This window comes from Ipomoea triloba, chromosome 7, assembly GCF_003576645.1.
Source record: "Ipomoea triloba cultivar NCNSP0323 chromosome 7, ASM357664v1".
Lineage (NCBI taxonomy): Eukaryota > Viridiplantae > Streptophyta > Magnoliopsida > Solanales > Convolvulaceae > Ipomoea > Ipomoea triloba.
Genome location: NC_044922.1, coordinates 25134399 through 25152382, shown reverse-complemented (window position 1 = coordinate 25152382; position 17984 = coordinate 25134399). Strand labels below are relative to the sequence as shown.

Here is a 17984-nt window from a genome sequence, read left to right as displayed (position 1 = left end):
ATATTTTATATATATATATATATATATATATATATATATATATATATATATATATATATATATATAGTCCCCATCAGATGCGGCCAGTCTCCCCCGTGCGACTGTGTGGCCTTATTTCCACCATTAGATCTCATGATCTAAGGCTTCATATTAATCCAAACAATACAGGCGCTGATCTTTAGCTACGTGAACGGGAATGATAAGCACTATTTTTATACCTATTTATATTTGATTCTTATAATAATTTAGTTTTATTTATTTTACATTATATTTATTTTACACTTTATTTTATATTTTGCACTAATATAATAGTTAGTTGAATAGTTAGGATTAATGGACCTATTAATAAGAATTGGGCTAATTCATCATTTGAGCTAATTATATATTTGTTTTACTTTACATGATTTAATAAGTTGACCCAATTTAATAATTTAATTTTAATTATGTTAATTGTTTTATGAGTTCAACAGTCCAAATATTAATTTGCAATTTTTTTATTATCTTTTTCTTTTAGGCTTTTAGCTATGTACGTAATAAGCAGACAAGGAAGACCTCTTCAACATTCAACATGCGACGATTTCGGCGGACGGAGACGTGGATTGCGACGATGGCTTACCTTCTTGCAATTGGCGAAAATGGCGCATTCCTTATAGTATAAATAGGATATTATTATTTGCTTTAAAGGGGGGGATCTATACTTTGAATTCAATTTCATTTCTGTCTGTTGCCAAACACGTAAATATATATTCTTTTTCTTTAAATTCTCTTTTTAGAGAATTAATATATTTATATATATTTTTTTTATTTTGTAAACAATCCTACGATGTACTGCTGAGTTCATATTTTTCCAATTCGAGGATTATGGAAGTTTGATTCTACAAGACCAGTAAGCTTTATTTAGCCTAAATTATTCTTTGCATTTTATTATCTATATATCTTCTGTTATATTCATATATATGATTTAATGCTTGGTTAATTGTTGCAATAGGGCCCATTGTTCAATTATCAAGTTATTAAATTGCTAGTCAGAACCTTGAATCCGTAATTGTTTAAGTGTTTTGATGTTAGTAGCAAATAGCACAATTTGATTATAACTGATTTTCGTTTTGTGTTATGGAGATATATAGTCTAGCTTAAATGAACCGAGCTTGTGAGTTTGTTGGCTAGGATTGGTAGTCTTTCTAATTCGATAATGCTGTTAGTAAATTAAATCCTAAGAGCTTGTTTAGGGTTGTTTATTAGCTAGGGAAGTAATTAAAGAGCTTGTTTTAATTACCGACGAAGTAAGGAAAGACAGGTTGTTAGAGCTTGTTAATAACCATAACCAATCTAGTAAAGAGTAAAGTTAGTTTGGCTTGCATATCAATATCTGTCTTGTTAGAATTAAGCTGATATTATTCCTTGGGTTGGATACTATTTGCCATTGACATTTTCTTGATAATTATTTGTTATTTGATATTATTTTCCATTTTCCATTTTATTGTTGCTATTTAAGTTTCGATTCTCATTTCATTATTTATTAAATTTATTGCTAAAGGTAAGTCTAACCAATCTCTGTGGGTACGACCTTACTCGTCACTATTACAATTCTTAAGAGTAAGTATTTATTATTTGTTGGTTTCGACACCCATCAGTAACGGTTACTCTTTTTATATTCCCATTGATCCTCGTTTTAGGTAATAAGACCGACCTTGGATTGGTGCATATTCTATCTGTTTGTTGTGGAATTCTGACGTGGCATCCACTTCTGGTTGTTCCATCATATAGCTTTTGGCACCTCCTTAATGTCTTATCTCCATGAAATTCTTCTTCTCCAAACTTAGATTACTTTATCCATGCATGTTGACTGCCATTCAGCCTTTTGGAAAAGTACCAGTTCATCGAGACCAATGTTGATGTCTTGACCACTTGATGTCTCGATCTCATGTCTCGAACAGGATTGATGTCTCAAGAGATCCCATCTCTCGAACTCTGCTTATGTCTCGAGACTTAGTTGATGTCTCGATCACTTGATGTCTCGAACTTGATTGATGTATCGAGAGATCCCATCTCTCGAACTCTGCTTGTGTCTCGAGACTTAGTTGATGTCTCGCAGACCCTTATTCCTCCAGTGTTGTCTCGTGCCTTCTTCTGATCTATCTATATAGTTACAACACGAAATTTTCTAAGATGTTCAAACAAGTTTACCTTAAGCTTAAAATATTTTCCGAGTTGAGCTCAATTACCCGGTTGTATTTTTTGCACTTAGTTTACTTGTCGAACTTACAAGGATTTCCTATCCTTCGAGACTTAGGGGATTGTGGATTACATTTGGTATCATCAAAACCTATTACATTATGTTCCTAACAAGCTCCTCTTCTTGAATTATCATATCAAAATGATCCCACATCAGTTACAAAGGAGAATCAAACTTTTTTTTTAAAAAAATATAATATTTTATATATAATTTTGTTTTGTATTATTATTATTATTATTATTATTATTATTATTATTATTATTATTATTAAAGGTTTGTTTTATTCAATCAAAGTTCGGTAGAACAAAAAATTATAACAACTAGAATTGAAGCCGGAAACTCCTTGTTCACATGACACTGCATACATTCAATTCTCATGCTAAATATTTGAGGGGTATGACTAGCAGTTGTTTTATTAAATGACAGTTCAGCATAGTAGAACAAAAATTTATAGCAAGTAGAAAAAATGTTAGACTTCCGAATGTTTATGGAGATATCGAACGTCATTTCGGAGTCTTTAAGGGCCTCCATAATAATCGCTACAAAGAACACTAACTCCCTTAGCAAAAAGCATAAGTTCATCCGTTTAGCCATGATAGAAATTAGGATGCGCATTAAGGACATCAGGGCCGAGCCTGAGCAAGGGCGGAATGAGCCTGATATGCTCTGATCGTAGCTCTGATATGCTCTGATCTACTGTGAGGGATTAATGTTATAATAATGGTTCTAATATCACCACAAGAAAATTGTTCATTAGTGAGAGATAAAACCATCACTAAAAAATAAAAAACTAGCATATAAGATTTTTAATGACGGGAAATTTACCATCGCGACTTGTCGTCAATGGTAGCTTAATGGAGAAATTTGTATTTCTTCGTCAAATGGAAAAATTTTTTAATTAGTTTTTAAAAGATTAATTTTAAAAATAATTTTTGTTAATTTTTAAATAAGATTCTACAAAAGCTGCATGTCATGGAAGCAAAGTTTGACATGCTACCTTTTGTAACCTATTAAATAAGTTAATTACACAAATTTAACAAGTTTAAGGGTCTAATTGGATTTATTTGTTTTTTTTAGTTTGAGAGTCTAATTGAACTTTGATATATAGTTGGAGGGTCTATTTGACCCTTATCCCTTAATATAATGGAGTTTATTTTTAGTATAATATAAGTTCGTTTTAATTGATTCATTATATTTATATTTGATACATATTCATTTTTATTGTATTATTATAAAGTCAAAATGAATCAGTATGTAGTACACTAAAAAAACTTTAATATACTAAAAATTAATATGTAGCAAGGACATCTTGCTATGCGAACATTGTTCCACGGTATAAAGTCATCCTCAATAGTGGGGTTTTTATTGTGGTTTTTTTAGAAGTTTCTGTAAGAGTGATTAGGAAAGGGGAGATGATAGGAAAAAAATAAAAAAAAAATAAAGAGGTAAAACGAGCAATAACGTGCCCACATGGACGCAGTTGTAGAAAATGACTATTAGTCTTCGAAGTGGACCTCATAATGGGTTGAGGCTTGAACCCACTCCCATCATCTATGTGGGAGTGTTAACCGGGACACCAAGTGCCACTAGACTACAAGGTCTTTGACAATATATTGTATAAATTTAAATTACTTTATAAATGAACAAACTTTAATTCTTATTAACAACAAATGGGGAAATGTTTCCCACTTCTACAAAAATCATACTATTTATAGTCACTCTCTGATGTATGTGGTTATTTTGTGTGCTTAATTTTTATTTATTTATTTATTTTTCATATGATGATGCATGTTGATGGAGATATTGAAAACAGCTCAATAATAGGGATCCGGGGTTTGAGAGTGCATATAGTCCAAGGCCTAAAAAGATAGTTCAAGCGACCAGGGTCCAAGACCCAGAGCAGGTCTCCGGGGCCCAGAATGATGGGACTTGACTTAGTCTCGCGAGTCAACTGTGTGAGCCTCAACTTAGTCTTGTGGCCTACTATGACTTTAGGGGAGTTTGTTGGGCAATGTCTTGTATAAATATAGCATTGTCTTGGCATTACAAATCATGTTCAACAGTTGTTATACCGTGGACTATGGTCATGACTGATACTGCAGTTCATCCATCTATTTTCATTAATCAAAATGACGTCGTTTTGATTGCGCAGTCGCATGTTCAATTACATCTCAAATTCACTTGTAATCTCATTACACTCTTCATTAATACAAGTCCGGTCTTCTCAAGCTCAATATAGTGTCTTTATTACTTATTTCGTTATTATTGGATTATTTGATTCGACCTACACGGATCAATTTAATTGATCACATGTTATTAAAAAAAAATTAATGATATGACAATAATAATGTAGCATAATGCGTGACGTGATAATTCTAACATAAATAATGTGTGACAAATTTTAAATAAGATTTGGGAAAAAAAAAAAACTCCATTATCGATCTGCTGAATGCATGCTACAAATTTATTTTCAAGTCGAAGATGATGATGCTAAGCTTGCTAGCTAGTTGTTTCTTCAAGTTAGAAGCTTAATTGGTTGGTGTTTCCCCAAGACACATTAAAGGAAGTAGACTCTAGCTAGGTCTTTCTTGATTAACAATCAATCTGCCTATGAGAACACTAATAGTAAAATTTGGAACACAATAACTAACGTGATGATGAAAATGGTTGGCAAGGTATATAAGTTCCAAGTCAAGCATTCCATGGATATGATCAATAACAAATATTTATCAGTCACATACTCTCTCCTATGAGTCATTTCTATTTTTGGTCCTACTGTTATTGGGGCATTGTCAATTTTAGTCCACTTCATTAATTTTTGTCACATTACGACCAGTCTTATTTAGTTCTTGCCACTTTTAGTCCACCGTTAAATTTTTTGTCAAATAACCGTCTAAAATAAATATATTTTGGTCTTTTCATGCTTTGATAATCTCCTTTACCCTTTGCAATGGTCTTCCTTACACATTTTCATCCAATGAAGAGGTCCGACGAAAGCCATGGCTTTGTAATGTGGCTCACATGGCTTTCGCCGTACCTCTTCATTGGATAAAATGTGTAAGGAAAACCATTGCAAAAGGTCAAGGAGATGACCAAAGCATGAAAAGACCAAAAATACCCATGTTTTGGACGACCATTTGACGAAAATTTTAACGGTGGACTAAAAGTGGCAATGACTAAATAAGACTGGCCATAATGTGGCAAAAATTAATGAAGTGGACTAAAATTGATAATGCCGCAATAACAATAGGACCAAAAATGGAAATGACTCCTCCCCTATTTTAGCTTAGGGATACGAGTGAAAGTCTCCTTAGAGCATCCCTATCTCTAATTTTTTTGGGGTTATTTCAGAGATAAGAACCGAGCAGATGTGGATGCTGTTTTTTTTCTGTTTTTTACTTCATGCAAGATTAAAATATTTGTGGGGCCCACAATTGGAAAAAACAAAATAAAAGAAGCATTGTTTGCCGCGTGTTGGTGACATCATGCGCCCAGCTGGCGCTGAATGTGTACTTTCTTTTTTTTTTTTTTGCTTTTTCTGATTTCTATGTCAGAAAATTTTGTTTTTCCTTTTTATTTAGTTTGCTTCTTTTTTGTTGGCCTCCTTCTCTCTCCTAATGTCACATAAATATTTGTGTCCAATTCACTATCGATAATGTTGCTCTTAGGACTTAGCTTAATGGTTTAAAGGTCACTTAAGAAGTTTTGCTTCAGCGGTGAGATAGGGACAGGGGTTCGATGATGAAGACTCCTTGTGCACAGAATGTACAAATAGGATCGGAGTGAAAACTGATGGCTAATTTGACGATTCGCCATTTACCTCCTACGACACGTACTCTTGGGTAGGGGTTATTGGAGATCAATCGACTCGTAATTTACCTCATTTAGCGCCATCAAGCAGGGGCTGTAGGAGTTTAAGATTAATCTAGTATAAGTTGAAAAATATAATCTAATATTTAAAAAGGTCTACTAGTGCTAGGAGCTGAGGTGGCTTCTCAAATATTTGCTGACAAGGCAACCAACCAAGTGTACGTGCTCCCCTTTCCAAATATTTCCTCATGATATTTCTCAAATTTATGCCTAAGCTAATTTAGATGGAGAAATCAATATTATAACCCAAAAAAAAAAAAAAGAACACACCAAAAATACTCTAAAATTTGGATTTGGATCCACAAAAGTGACTTCTGGTACCATCAAATCCTAACCAAGATCACTTACTAGTGAAAAAAAGATCAAATCCTCCAAATTTAGAAGCCTTGATCAAACATAGATTTAATTAGTATAGAGTAATTTAAGCCTAGATGTACCATAAATCCACAATTTGTATAATATAAATGTAGCTAAAAAATCACTATATGTTTCCTTTGTCAAATAAGGTTTTTATATATATATAAATGTAAAGTGAAATAGTAAAATCTAGATATTCAATTCAAACATTAAATATTTTCTAAAATTAGCTAGGTTTATCAAAATTTGTTGACATGTTGCATTCTACCAAAATTTCATAGGGGAATGTATTGGTAGCAATAAATCAGTTTTTTTTTTTTTTCCAATTCAAGTGGGGCTAAACGGCAGCATAACCAAACCTCTCTAGCTAGGAATAATTCTATTGAAACATTTTCCCTACCTCCTATTAGCAATCATAGCAAGCTAGTTAGGAGAAACATTTCCAATTCAAGTAAGGCTAAATGGTAGCATAAAGCAACAATGTAATGCACCAGTATATATAGACCAAACCTCTAGGAATAATTCCCTTAGCTTCTTCAATATAAACGTGTGAACACGATTTCAGCGACATTTTAATTTCAATTCTTATATTGCACTTTGCACGCTTATATATTGCAATGTGCACACGTTCACATTGAAATGCACACATACACATCATGCATAGCTACCAGTAATAAGGAAAAAAAGGCTAAAAAATACTAGTTGATTCATACATACCTGACTAATGCACAAACACATCATTAGATGCAAACCACACCACAAACAAATGAACATGCATATGTACTATAATACATACACGTCAAGTTTATAGTACGCATACACATCACATGAACATAAAGTATACACTAGGCCACATCAAGGTGAACACATATGACGAAAACTCAGTCGTAAGTAATTGAAGGAGATTACAATTGCAAAGGAATCCAAATTTACCATAAATTAAACTCCTAAAATCAAGTATAACATCATTCTACAATCATTTCAGCATTCAAAACACAACAAAATTACCATAGCACCCATATGTAAATAAAAAGGAAAATAAATCTAAATAAATCCAAAAAAAATCAAAGTCTTACATGCACATATGACATACCCAAATTTTATCAGCCGTATTTACACGGGAGATGGTTCTCATATGAACTTGAATCTAAGTCAAAATTATATATTGGAAAATGGAAAGAACCATTTAATTATATTGCTAACATTTGAGATTGTAGATATTATGATTTGTACCATCATGAGAATATTATAAAATTTGTTAATAATTTTTCTAATTTTTACACATTATATAAACTTTATAATTCATATATGACAATTTTTTTAGTTTTGGTCCTATTACTTCCTCAGTCCCATTTTATTTGACGTACGTACTATTCATTGGTCAAATCAATTTTGTGTTTGAATTAAAAATAACTTCAGTCAAGTCTCGTTAACCAAACCAGACACATAAAATGGGACGGAGGGAATAATATATTTCATGTGAAATACTTTAAAACCTTATAATTCAAAAGTTAATTTTGTTATTAGCTTAAAATTATAATTCTAATATTTGTAAATAGTGTTTTTCTTTTATTCTGATTTTCAGATATAGACAATAATTTGCTAGAGAAAGTGACACAAAATACATATTTTGCCTTTATTTTTAACAATCCATGCCCATTTAACAAGAGGGAAAAATGCATAACATTCAAAATAATTGAGAGACTAATATAGATACTCCATACATAAATAATTCAGGAAAAAATAAACAATTCAGGGGCAAAAAAGTATCAATTTCCCCCAAAAATATAATCATAATCTAAATAGTTTTCCATTATAGTTGAAAGGTGATGTGAAATATCAATTTTAACATTTTTAAATTATAACATTAGAAGTTGATCGAGAAGCATATACACAGTTTTGATTACAGAAAATTTCCAGCAATCAACACCTTACATTATAACTGTCTAATTTCCAACTAGCTTTTCAGTTTTCACCATCTAGATTAAAACAAGCATTTTCTGATATTTACATTAGCAGGTTAAAAAATGGAGAACAGCTGTACCAATTTGTCCAACCGGGAGGGAAACTCTGGAAACAAATGTTTTGCCATCACATACCCTTCTTTGGAACATGACAGTGGTGGCTGCAATTGTTGTCTTCCTGTACGCAAAAGACTATATAGTTGGTGAGAAAATATAGGGAAAGTGATGATCACTTTATTAGTACAAATGTTTACCCACTTTCGGTCTGAGAGCAGACCATCTGTACAACCACCCTATTGAAGCAAACTAGCAAAGCCATACACCAGAACAACTGCTGGTCTTGCATTTTAGAGATGTATGTATTTAGTCATTCTTCCGCCTTTATGTAAACAACAGTCTATCAATAATCTCAATTGCAAAGCATGAACTGTACAAATGACCTGGTAAATTATAAATGTCAGTAATAGAGAAGTAACAAAAAGCCAGTTAGATAATAAACTGCAAAATAGGAAGTTACCTGAGAGCCTAAAACTCAATCCTGATGCTTATGACTCATGGTTGGAGAAACGGGTTATCAGGATCAGTAATCAAATAATGAGTTTGCTATGTTATGGGTTTCTGTCAGGGATCAAACCACTATCTCTTGGATCTAAGATCCTTACTTATTTAGAAGAAACCCGAGGAGGCATTAAAGAATATCTCAACTAGAATTCAGCTATTGCTATACATACAAGGTCAAAAAATAGATGGCTCTCATATTGGAATTTCAGTCATCCTGGTTAATCTCTTTCTAAACGATCCAGCCTATCTGCTTCCACTGTATCAACAGAGTGGAGCAAAAACATGTTTTGCATGCTTACATTTCAGTGCTATATTGCTTCCATTGCGATGCGTACATGACGCAGAAATCCATCCACATCCTGGAAGTTGAAATCCAGGGCCTTTCTAACAGATAACATACCCTCTTTGCACAGAGCCTCTCCTTTTCTTGGATTAGCAGCTGCAAAAGCAGCTCTTGATTTTCTGGAGGCATCCATTGCAAAACTAACTTCCTGGGCCTGAAAGTAATGACAGTTCATAAGACTATAGCTGAAACCAATATACCACACCAAATTGTATAAAGCAACAGACTCAGAAGTGAGCACAGAACCCAAAGAAAAGGAGGATAAATGTGAATTTGTAAACTAGCTAGCTATGGCATTCACTGAGCATAACTAGTTCTGAAACTAACAACTATGATTATTGAAAATCATTTCCTCATGTAACCCTTCCAGTTCCAATGTTCCATACAGGAACAAGTCCTGGAGCCCAAGGAGCGCAGGAAATCAGGAATGCAGGATATAATCCAGTATTTCCATATCTGTTCAGAGATGCATCAAGGACAGGCAAAATCAGCAGGCTTTCTTCATACTCGATTGCAAGCATTCCAGTCATCAGACCCGAAGTTTACAAGTCAAACATTTTTTTCATTTAGCCCTCTATTTCATTTTCCAAAATGTGAAGCAAACGATCTCAGATTCTCATTGTAAGCTACTTGCTGTAAAATAATATCATAATGCAGTAGAAAGACCGAACACTCACAAAATTGAGAAGCCGCATGAAGTTGGAACGATTTCTTGCTGTAATAACTGGTGTTACTGTGACTTGTGGAGAACCAACACCTTTAGCCGAGGCAACCTTGTCTACAGCCAATGAATTGTTTAAATTATCAACATCAGAGGCAGAAGAGGGCGGGGATTCACCTAGAATGCAATAAGAACTATCATGAGTCATGTCAAAGAAACAAAACTAAAGCACATCATTAAGACTCATAAATGCTGCTAAAAAGTAAAAATCTTCTATGACTGTTAAGTAAGTTAATGTGCATTTAACTCCAGTAGTCCACTTCATGTCAGCTTCACTTAACTTTAGGGACCAAAAATTGCAATCCTGTTTATCCGAATGAAAATGTAACCTATTTTTTATTGCTAAAAATAAAAGAATGTAAAAATCTATTATACATAAATGAGAAATATTGTTACTAAACTAAAGCAAATGACATCCATTATGATTTTCTAATAGCATTCCAAGCCACAAGATGGAGAAGCAGTGATTTATAGTTATAACTTCAATTGCCAGTAGTAACCTAACATCTGAAAGGACGAAGATTAATGAAGAACCATAAAATCACATTAATATGGACATTTTCAAATCACCTTGTGGAAAGATTTGCAAAGCTGCTTGTAATTCATTTCTGTATCTGTTTGCACTGGTATGTGAGAAATAAATTACACGCATATATGCAACCTCCATGCATTTATAGGCAAGAGCAGCAGCAGCCATGTCCTTGGATCTTTCATATTCATGAGCACAAAATCTATTAAGAAGACAATGGGAAGCCAAATTATGTTTCGACACTTAAATTGAAATCATCCATAACAAATCCAATAGAGGATAGCATTGCAATTTCATCTCTAAGAACGAAAAGAAACATACAAATATTAACCTTTAGAAGCAAAAGAATCTCTCTAATGCTAGAGGGGGAAAATAATAATAATAATAATAATAATAATAATAATAAAAGTGAAAAGCTTCACATATCTTACTCGCAGAGTTTTGCAGTACTGCTGTAAATTTGTCTCGATTGAGTCATCTCATTGTTCTTCATGCTATCGGTATTGCATGATTCAAATAAAGAGGCTCCATGGAGAAATTTTAAAGCAGCTTGGAAATAAAGACTAGTGCTTTCACTTGATCCAGAATTCTGGAAGAGTGACAGAATAAGTTAGGCCAACATCTATAAGAAGATGAATGGATTTAAAAACATAAAAATAAAAATAAAATAAAATAAAAAGTAACACAAGTAAAATCATTTCCATTTAAGTAGATAGTATAGATTTTATTAACCTTTAGGCGATCAGCAAGGTGTTTCAGGTTTGTAGCTTCTTTTACAGCATTTGTAGCAGCTTGACTGGAGGGCTCTCTTCGAGCAGGACTGGGAGCATCAAGATCTCGGAACTTGCGAATATTTGGACTGTTGTGCTGCAAACTAGTAGGTTGGTCCCTACTCTGGCTGTGATCTTCCTTACCTTGTTTAGCCTTTGAAGCATCCCCCTCAAAAGTATCAACAGACAACAAATTTGCTGCATCTTTTTGAGATCCAGAAACTGGCTGTAAACCTGCTGTTAGCCCAAGTTTACCACTATCTGCTAATACTGGAAGTGATTTCCCTCTCCCAGAGCTTGCAATTCCTTCTTCTTTGTCAGAAAAAGGTTTCTTAGTCAACCTTCCATCATCGCTATCTGAAAGCAAAGCCTGCTTCTCAGAACCATCCATTCTAACATCAGTACAATTATTGTCAGTACATTTTGAGTGACCCTTAACAACCTTGTTCAACGACTTTCTTGAAGGATCCTTCTCAGGAATGGGTTTTTTCTTAATCTTATCTGAACCAATAGCACTCCTGTCTGTGTCCTGAAATTTGTTTTGTCCTGCTTTAGGCCTTGAAGAGGAACCCTTCCCGGACTTCAAGACTATTCCACTATTATTATGGAGATGGCCATTCCTTCCGTCCTTATCATCCAGGTCTTTCTCCAAATTCTGTGCCTTAAAAGCATAGTGGTCACCCTGAGGTAAGGGATCTGTACATACAGCAGCATCACGAGGATTTGCAGTATCAGGAGAATGTAGGGTGTATTGGCTCAATTTAGCACATGGCATATGACCAGAAAGGGACCCTTGATGCCTCACATCAAGATTTTGATCCTTCTTAAGAATCTCATATTGATAGCTGCTCCCATCATCCTCCCCATCTGAAGATCTCCGCGGACTAAGCACAGAGAAAAATCCAGCATCCTGACAATCATCTTTTCTGCCGAGGCTCATTGTAGAGACAAACTTATCTGATGTAGGAATTCTAAGAGGAGATGAAGACACTGATTCCACAGGAGAAGCCCTTAGTTCCTGGAGACTGGTTTTGTTTTTCTGTGAGCCAGAAAATTCAGAAGAACTTGAAGTGGCAGCTGGAGAGGGCTGCAAAGTTCCCATAGGCCCCAAGCCCCTTTTTAAAGAACCCATAGCATCTAAGCTCTGCTGAGACATGGTGCCATCCAGGTGCTGCCCCACTACTTGCTGCTGCTCCTTACTTCTACCCCTTTCACCATTTCCTTCATTGGATTTCTTTCCACTTGAATCTTTCATCACAGAGTGGGATTTCCTTCCTTTCTTTCCTTTCCTTTGGTCATTTTCACACGTTTCTTCCACTAAATCAGTAGTATCTCGGGAATTACATCCTACACCAGGAAACATTTTATTACAGGTCTCTGCATACTGGCACTCATTCTCTTTCCTCTTCTTGAATGAGTCTTTAATGTCACACTTCCCCACATGCACAGAACCATCACTTGAACTCAATGGAAGATGGATCTGTGGGCTTCTATCTGGAACCACACTTTTCTTTGCATCAATATTTGAATCCTTATATTTATTTTTATTTTGATCCTTCACGAATGCACTTCGTGACAAACTGTTGCTTGAGCTACGTGTTGGTTTTTCCCCAGCAATGTCAACCATCCAATTTTCATCATTATAATTTAAATCATCTCTTTTCATCTTCTTGGAGGCTGTAGAACTCTCTAAATTTTTCTCGTTTTTATTCCTCAGTTTTGCATTTTTGTCACCTGTAAGCATTTGATGTTAGCAAAATAGGTTAAACACTAGTGGATAAAAGATTCCATAAAGCTCAATAATGAACACTTTAAACAAAATACCTCCATCAGAGTGGTTGTTCAGCAACTTTTTCCTCTCTTTCTGTTTTTGTCTTCCCTTCTCCATCATTGAGGTATTAGATTGGCCTGAGTACTTATGATACCTATTTTCATCAACTGAAGATTGGATGGTGTTGTTTAAACCGTTATTATTTTGGATCGCTTGAAAATTCTCATTTGTTTTGTCAGAAAACTGTGTAGGGCAATCCTGTTTGTTTTCATTCGGCAAAACTTTTGACCCATATTTCTTCTTTCCACTAGCATCTGTAACGTGCATATGATTTGAATGCAAATCATCAACTGAAGCTACTCCTAAAAGATTCCCACCAGGATTGTGGTGATCATTGTTTTCAGTCTTAAAAGTAGAGGCAGTTGTGGCAGCAGGATGGAACTGGTAGAGGGATCTCAAAGCCTTAGTTGTCTCTTCCTCACTAATATCACAATGGTTCATCCCAGGCCTAACAAAAATGCTAAATGAATTATACTCATGCAATATTGCCAATATGTACTTGAAAGAGAAAATTTTATGACTAACATTTCCTTCAAAGTATCAACCACGTGTCTTTCAGGGTTACCAGAGATTCTTTCAGTGTCTAGGTGTTTTGAAAACAATGTTGGGATTATAGATTCAATAGTCTAAAACAGATGTTTGGAAAATATTATGGTTTATAGATAACACAACACTTCTTAGCTTCTTTAAGCCAATAATCCATAAGTAACATATTATTATGAATTACCCAATACATATCCTAAACAATATGCACAAGCTTTATAAAATGGGACTTTAATTTATTAATTCATATTATTGTGTGCATGAGTTTGATATTATTTTTTATAAGTAAATTCATATGTTGTTTTATACATAATACTGGTTAGCCATACTCCATCAAGTGTTGAAGGATAAGCAACAGAACTTACAGCCAGTCAAGCATCCTGCAAAGCCACTTCTTGGGTAGACTCCGAGGATCAGTACCAAATGGAAGTAAACGCCATGTCTGACACTTGTCACACATTACCCAATCTTCTTTAAGTACAGGAGCCTCTGCTGTTGGACCACTTGGACCAAAAGTAAGATTGGTCACATTTCCACAGGGAGCATTCATGTCTGAAGCTAACCTAGGCTGCTCCGCTGATACAAATGACTTCTCAATCTTTGAAGCATTAGATCTTTCCTTCACTGTGTCATTGTACTCTACCAGGGTTGTCTTCCCAACATCACCAGAATCTTTCAGCATTTCCAATTTATGCATTTTCCCAAGACCAATTTCATCTTCTGCTTCAACTTCCAGGTCCCCAAATAACTCCATATAAGTACTTCTAGCTCTTATATGGTTCTTGAAATCGTCTGAATCATGTGTAGATGTACTGGTGTTGCTAGAAGAGCTCTTTTTACACTTGTGTGTCAAAGAAGAATCAGTTACAAAACCATCATTTAACACCTTCCCACCATCAGCATCATGAACCTGACTTCCTCGAAGTTTCTTTTTGCCTCCAGATGTAACCTGTTCCTTCCCATTAGCCAGTTTCAAGCCATCCTCATTGTTTAAGGCAACCTTCCGACAACCAGATAGCTCTGGTATACCAAGGAAATCAGTATTAAGAGCCTTTCTGTCTTTGTTCTGCCGAGCATTGGCTGAAACATCAGCTTGTACTCCATAGTTGCCCTCTTTATTTGAGTACCCTGTGCTGTTGTCAAAACGATTTGATTTTTTACTTTCCCAAGCCCCTCCACATGAATTACCCTTTCGATTAGACTTTTCAGTTCTGTCAGTCTCCATATCAGATATGGGCTGAAAAACATCCTTGGGTGCACCATCCAAGCTCTCTTCCTTCACCATACAATGAACATCAGTTCTCAGACTATCAACTGGCTTGGAGTGCTTAATAGGATCAGAAACAGTTGTACATGAGCTCATCAAAAGGGGGAGTTTCAAAGTCTTAGAAATGAGATCTTCACAACTCAAAGTACCAACATCAATTTCCTTCTTTGATGGTAAACCTACAGAATCCTGAATGCCATTGTCATTACAATTAGCATTTTTCTCAAATGACTTCAACTTCCTCTCATCCAAGATTTTTCCATTACCCACTGTGTAACCAGAGCCATTTAACATCACCCCAGAAGTTTCTGTGAAGGCCTTGCGCAGGGGTTTACATACAGTATTTCCCTGAAGACTATCTTTTTCCGTCAAATGAATCAAATCATCAGATAGAGGAGATAACAACAAGCTTCGATGAAATGGAACTGAGGTCATAAACTGCCCAAAAAAATTGGAACAAATCAAAACCACAGATCAAATAACCATTTTGCCCAAGAGAAAGGGAGAAGTAACAGATAAAGCAGGAGCATGACTCACCTGAATGATGCTTGTAGGGGATTCATCTGAGGCATCCCATAGGTCACGAGTTAACCCTTCACTATCGTCATGGCTATCATCCAACGATGATGATGGAGAAACATCAAGGCCAAGTCCACTATAGATTTCAGCATTCTTTTGAGTTGACAAATTTTCAGATCCAACTTTGATGCGCACCTTCAGACATTTCTGATCAGAAGAACTTGCACGCTTTTTAGGATTTTTAGATATTAAAGTAGATTCTTCAGCCCGAGCGGAATGTGTGCCGGTTTTGGTATCTACATTTGCAATAGAAGCCCTGGTTGCAGGTACAAGTACAGAATTGGTGGAAGCTGCACCAAGTCTTGCTGACAGAGAAGTGCTAGATGAAACTAATGAATTTTGCCTACCAACCTATATTATAAGACAACTCATGTTGCTCAGTAACAACTAGAGCCTTGACGTCAAGCAAAACGCCAAAACATATTATTCTTCCATACAATAAAGTATAAATAGCTAATAAAAGCTAGAAGTGGCTACCTCGAGGTTCAGATTTTTGGGGGATCTTAGTATGTTATTGTTAGGGACATCTGGCGTAGTCCTTGGATTAGACCAAGAAGGTGAACGCTGATAAGTGGGTAAAAATGAACCATACCCCCCAAATTTTGACCCTGTCAATAAATGCAAAGTCCAATCATCTCAAGATGTGATGCATATTAATGTGGTTAACTAATTCATACAAATCTTTCCATCTTAGGTCTAACTTACCGAGATTCTCAGCAGAAACACCACCTTCAAAATCTTTTCGAAAATGCCCTAAAACATCTTGGATTTTTTCTTCCTACAAAGAATATAAAGTGGCAATAGAGAAAAACCATCAGCTATCAAGAACCCAAAAATAAAGTCAGCATTCAGTACTATATTGCTTGAAAAAGCATCTCCCACCCCAAGATACACATCCCCCCCCCCCCAAAAAAAAAAAAAAACCTAGAAGTGCATGTTACAAAAGGTTGATAAGAATAGAAATTAGATACCTAAACATCTTAAATCTTCACTAATAAGGGAGTTCATATATTATTGCTTAAATAAGCAAAAGAGTGACTAGTAGATAAAATGCTAGTATAACTTACATCTTCTCTATAAGGAATCCCTAAAGTAACCTTCAATTAGAAAGTGTAATTCATAAAAATCCAACATGATCATAAAAAAATTACCTAAACTAGATTTGCAATAGTTTGGATTGACTCATAGAGCACTTTTTACATTAATGAAAGTAGGCATCCTTTTATATTCTAGACTTCTAGTTCAGTAATGTAAGTAGTATGTGACTATACATGTAGTTCAATAATTCAGCACCACAACTCCACAAGTGTATTTCAACAAATCAAATCACCAAAAAACAAAGCTTTGTATATTGAAGATTGAGTTGCAAAATCACATAGCAGAAAAAATCAGCAGAAACAAAATCAGATCAGAAAATGAAGCTATAATCTGAAGGAGCAATGTTCAATTTAAACTTTAAAGTCAGGTAAAATACGGATAAAACAGAAGAAAGAACAAGAAGCTTACAATGTGGGTGAGAGCATCAGGGTCAACGAATGAATTTTCGTCACCGCCATTATTCTCATTCTCATAACAGCAAGCCTCCCCTTCTTCAAGCTCAGATTCTTCCATCTCTCTTCTAACACCTACCCCCTTCCTTCCATCTCTGTCCCCTACAAAAATCTTCAAAAACTAAACTAAAACAAAAAAATCCCCAAGCTCCTTCTTCAAACCCTCCTCAAAAGCCGCTGTTTTTTCACCAGCAACTAACTGTATGTAGATACACACACCAAAATTTCACCCGCACAATCTTCGAATTCAAATCCTAACAACAAAGCAGATAACCATTTCTACGCAACCCACCTGGATCGGGAATGGAATTCACCGTCACCAACCAATCTAAATTATATGTGCCTTGTAAGTAAGAAAACAATTCTGTTTTGTACTGGAAAGAAGTTAGGTTATTTTAGAAACGGCCTTTAAAGAAGAACAAATTTGAACTGCAATCGCCTTGTGCGATCTCTGAAGCTCAAAGCTGAGACTCAGAGTAGAGAGGGACAGAAACCTGGCAGAAGAGAGAGAGAAAGAGTCCGGTTTCTAGTTTAGCAGAATAGCAGCCGCTTTTTTTTTCCTTTGTTGTTTTATATTTTGCCATTGTTTCCATTTATTTATACTACAATAATAGGAAAACAATTGCACTTTTGTCCTTCAATTATACACGTGATGCTGATTTAGTCCCTAAGTTATATGTATAGTTATTTTAACCCTTAATTTATATATAAAGTGGTAATTTTAATCCTTCAAAAACTATTTCTATCATGTTTAAAAAATATTTTTTTTAAAAGACTATTTCTATTACTAATAGTCCGATATGTCACTTAATAAAATGACATATTTGGTCCTTTAGAGCCTAAACTCGTCACTTTACAATAAC

At 34.9% G+C, this 17984-nt stretch overlaps 1 protein-coding gene across 3 annotated transcripts; it reads right to left on the bottom strand.

Annotated features, from left to right (window-relative positions):
• Positions 1–8295: 8295 nt before the first annotated feature.
• Positions 8296–17679, bottom strand: LOC116026128. Of its 3 annotated transcripts, XM_031267578.1 has the most exons (14): positions 17414–17679; positions 17078–17320; positions 16277–16349; positions 16049–16179; positions 15530–15922; positions 14091–15430; positions 13176–13630; positions 11314–13085; positions 11013–11170; positions 10623–10783; positions 10009–10169; positions 8945–9485; positions 8686–8867; positions 8296–8605 (listed from the first exon to the last, which is right to left on the bottom strand). In XM_031267578.1, exons 2-12 carry the CDS (start codon positions 17180–17182, stop codon positions 9297–9299), a joined length of 4938 nt encoding a protein of 1645 aa, XP_031123438.1. In that variant the 5' UTR covers positions 17183–17320; positions 17414–17679; the 3' UTR covers positions 8296–8605; positions 8686–8867; positions 8945–9296. The 3 variants fall into 3 exon arrangements, with proteins under 3 accessions (XP_031123438.1, XP_031123439.1, XP_031123440.1); XM_031267579.1 differs by having other exon boundaries at positions 8296–8619; positions 17078–17679; XM_031267580.1 differs by having other exon boundaries at positions 10009–10109; positions 17078–17679.
• Positions 17680–17984: the final 305 nt, after the last annotated feature.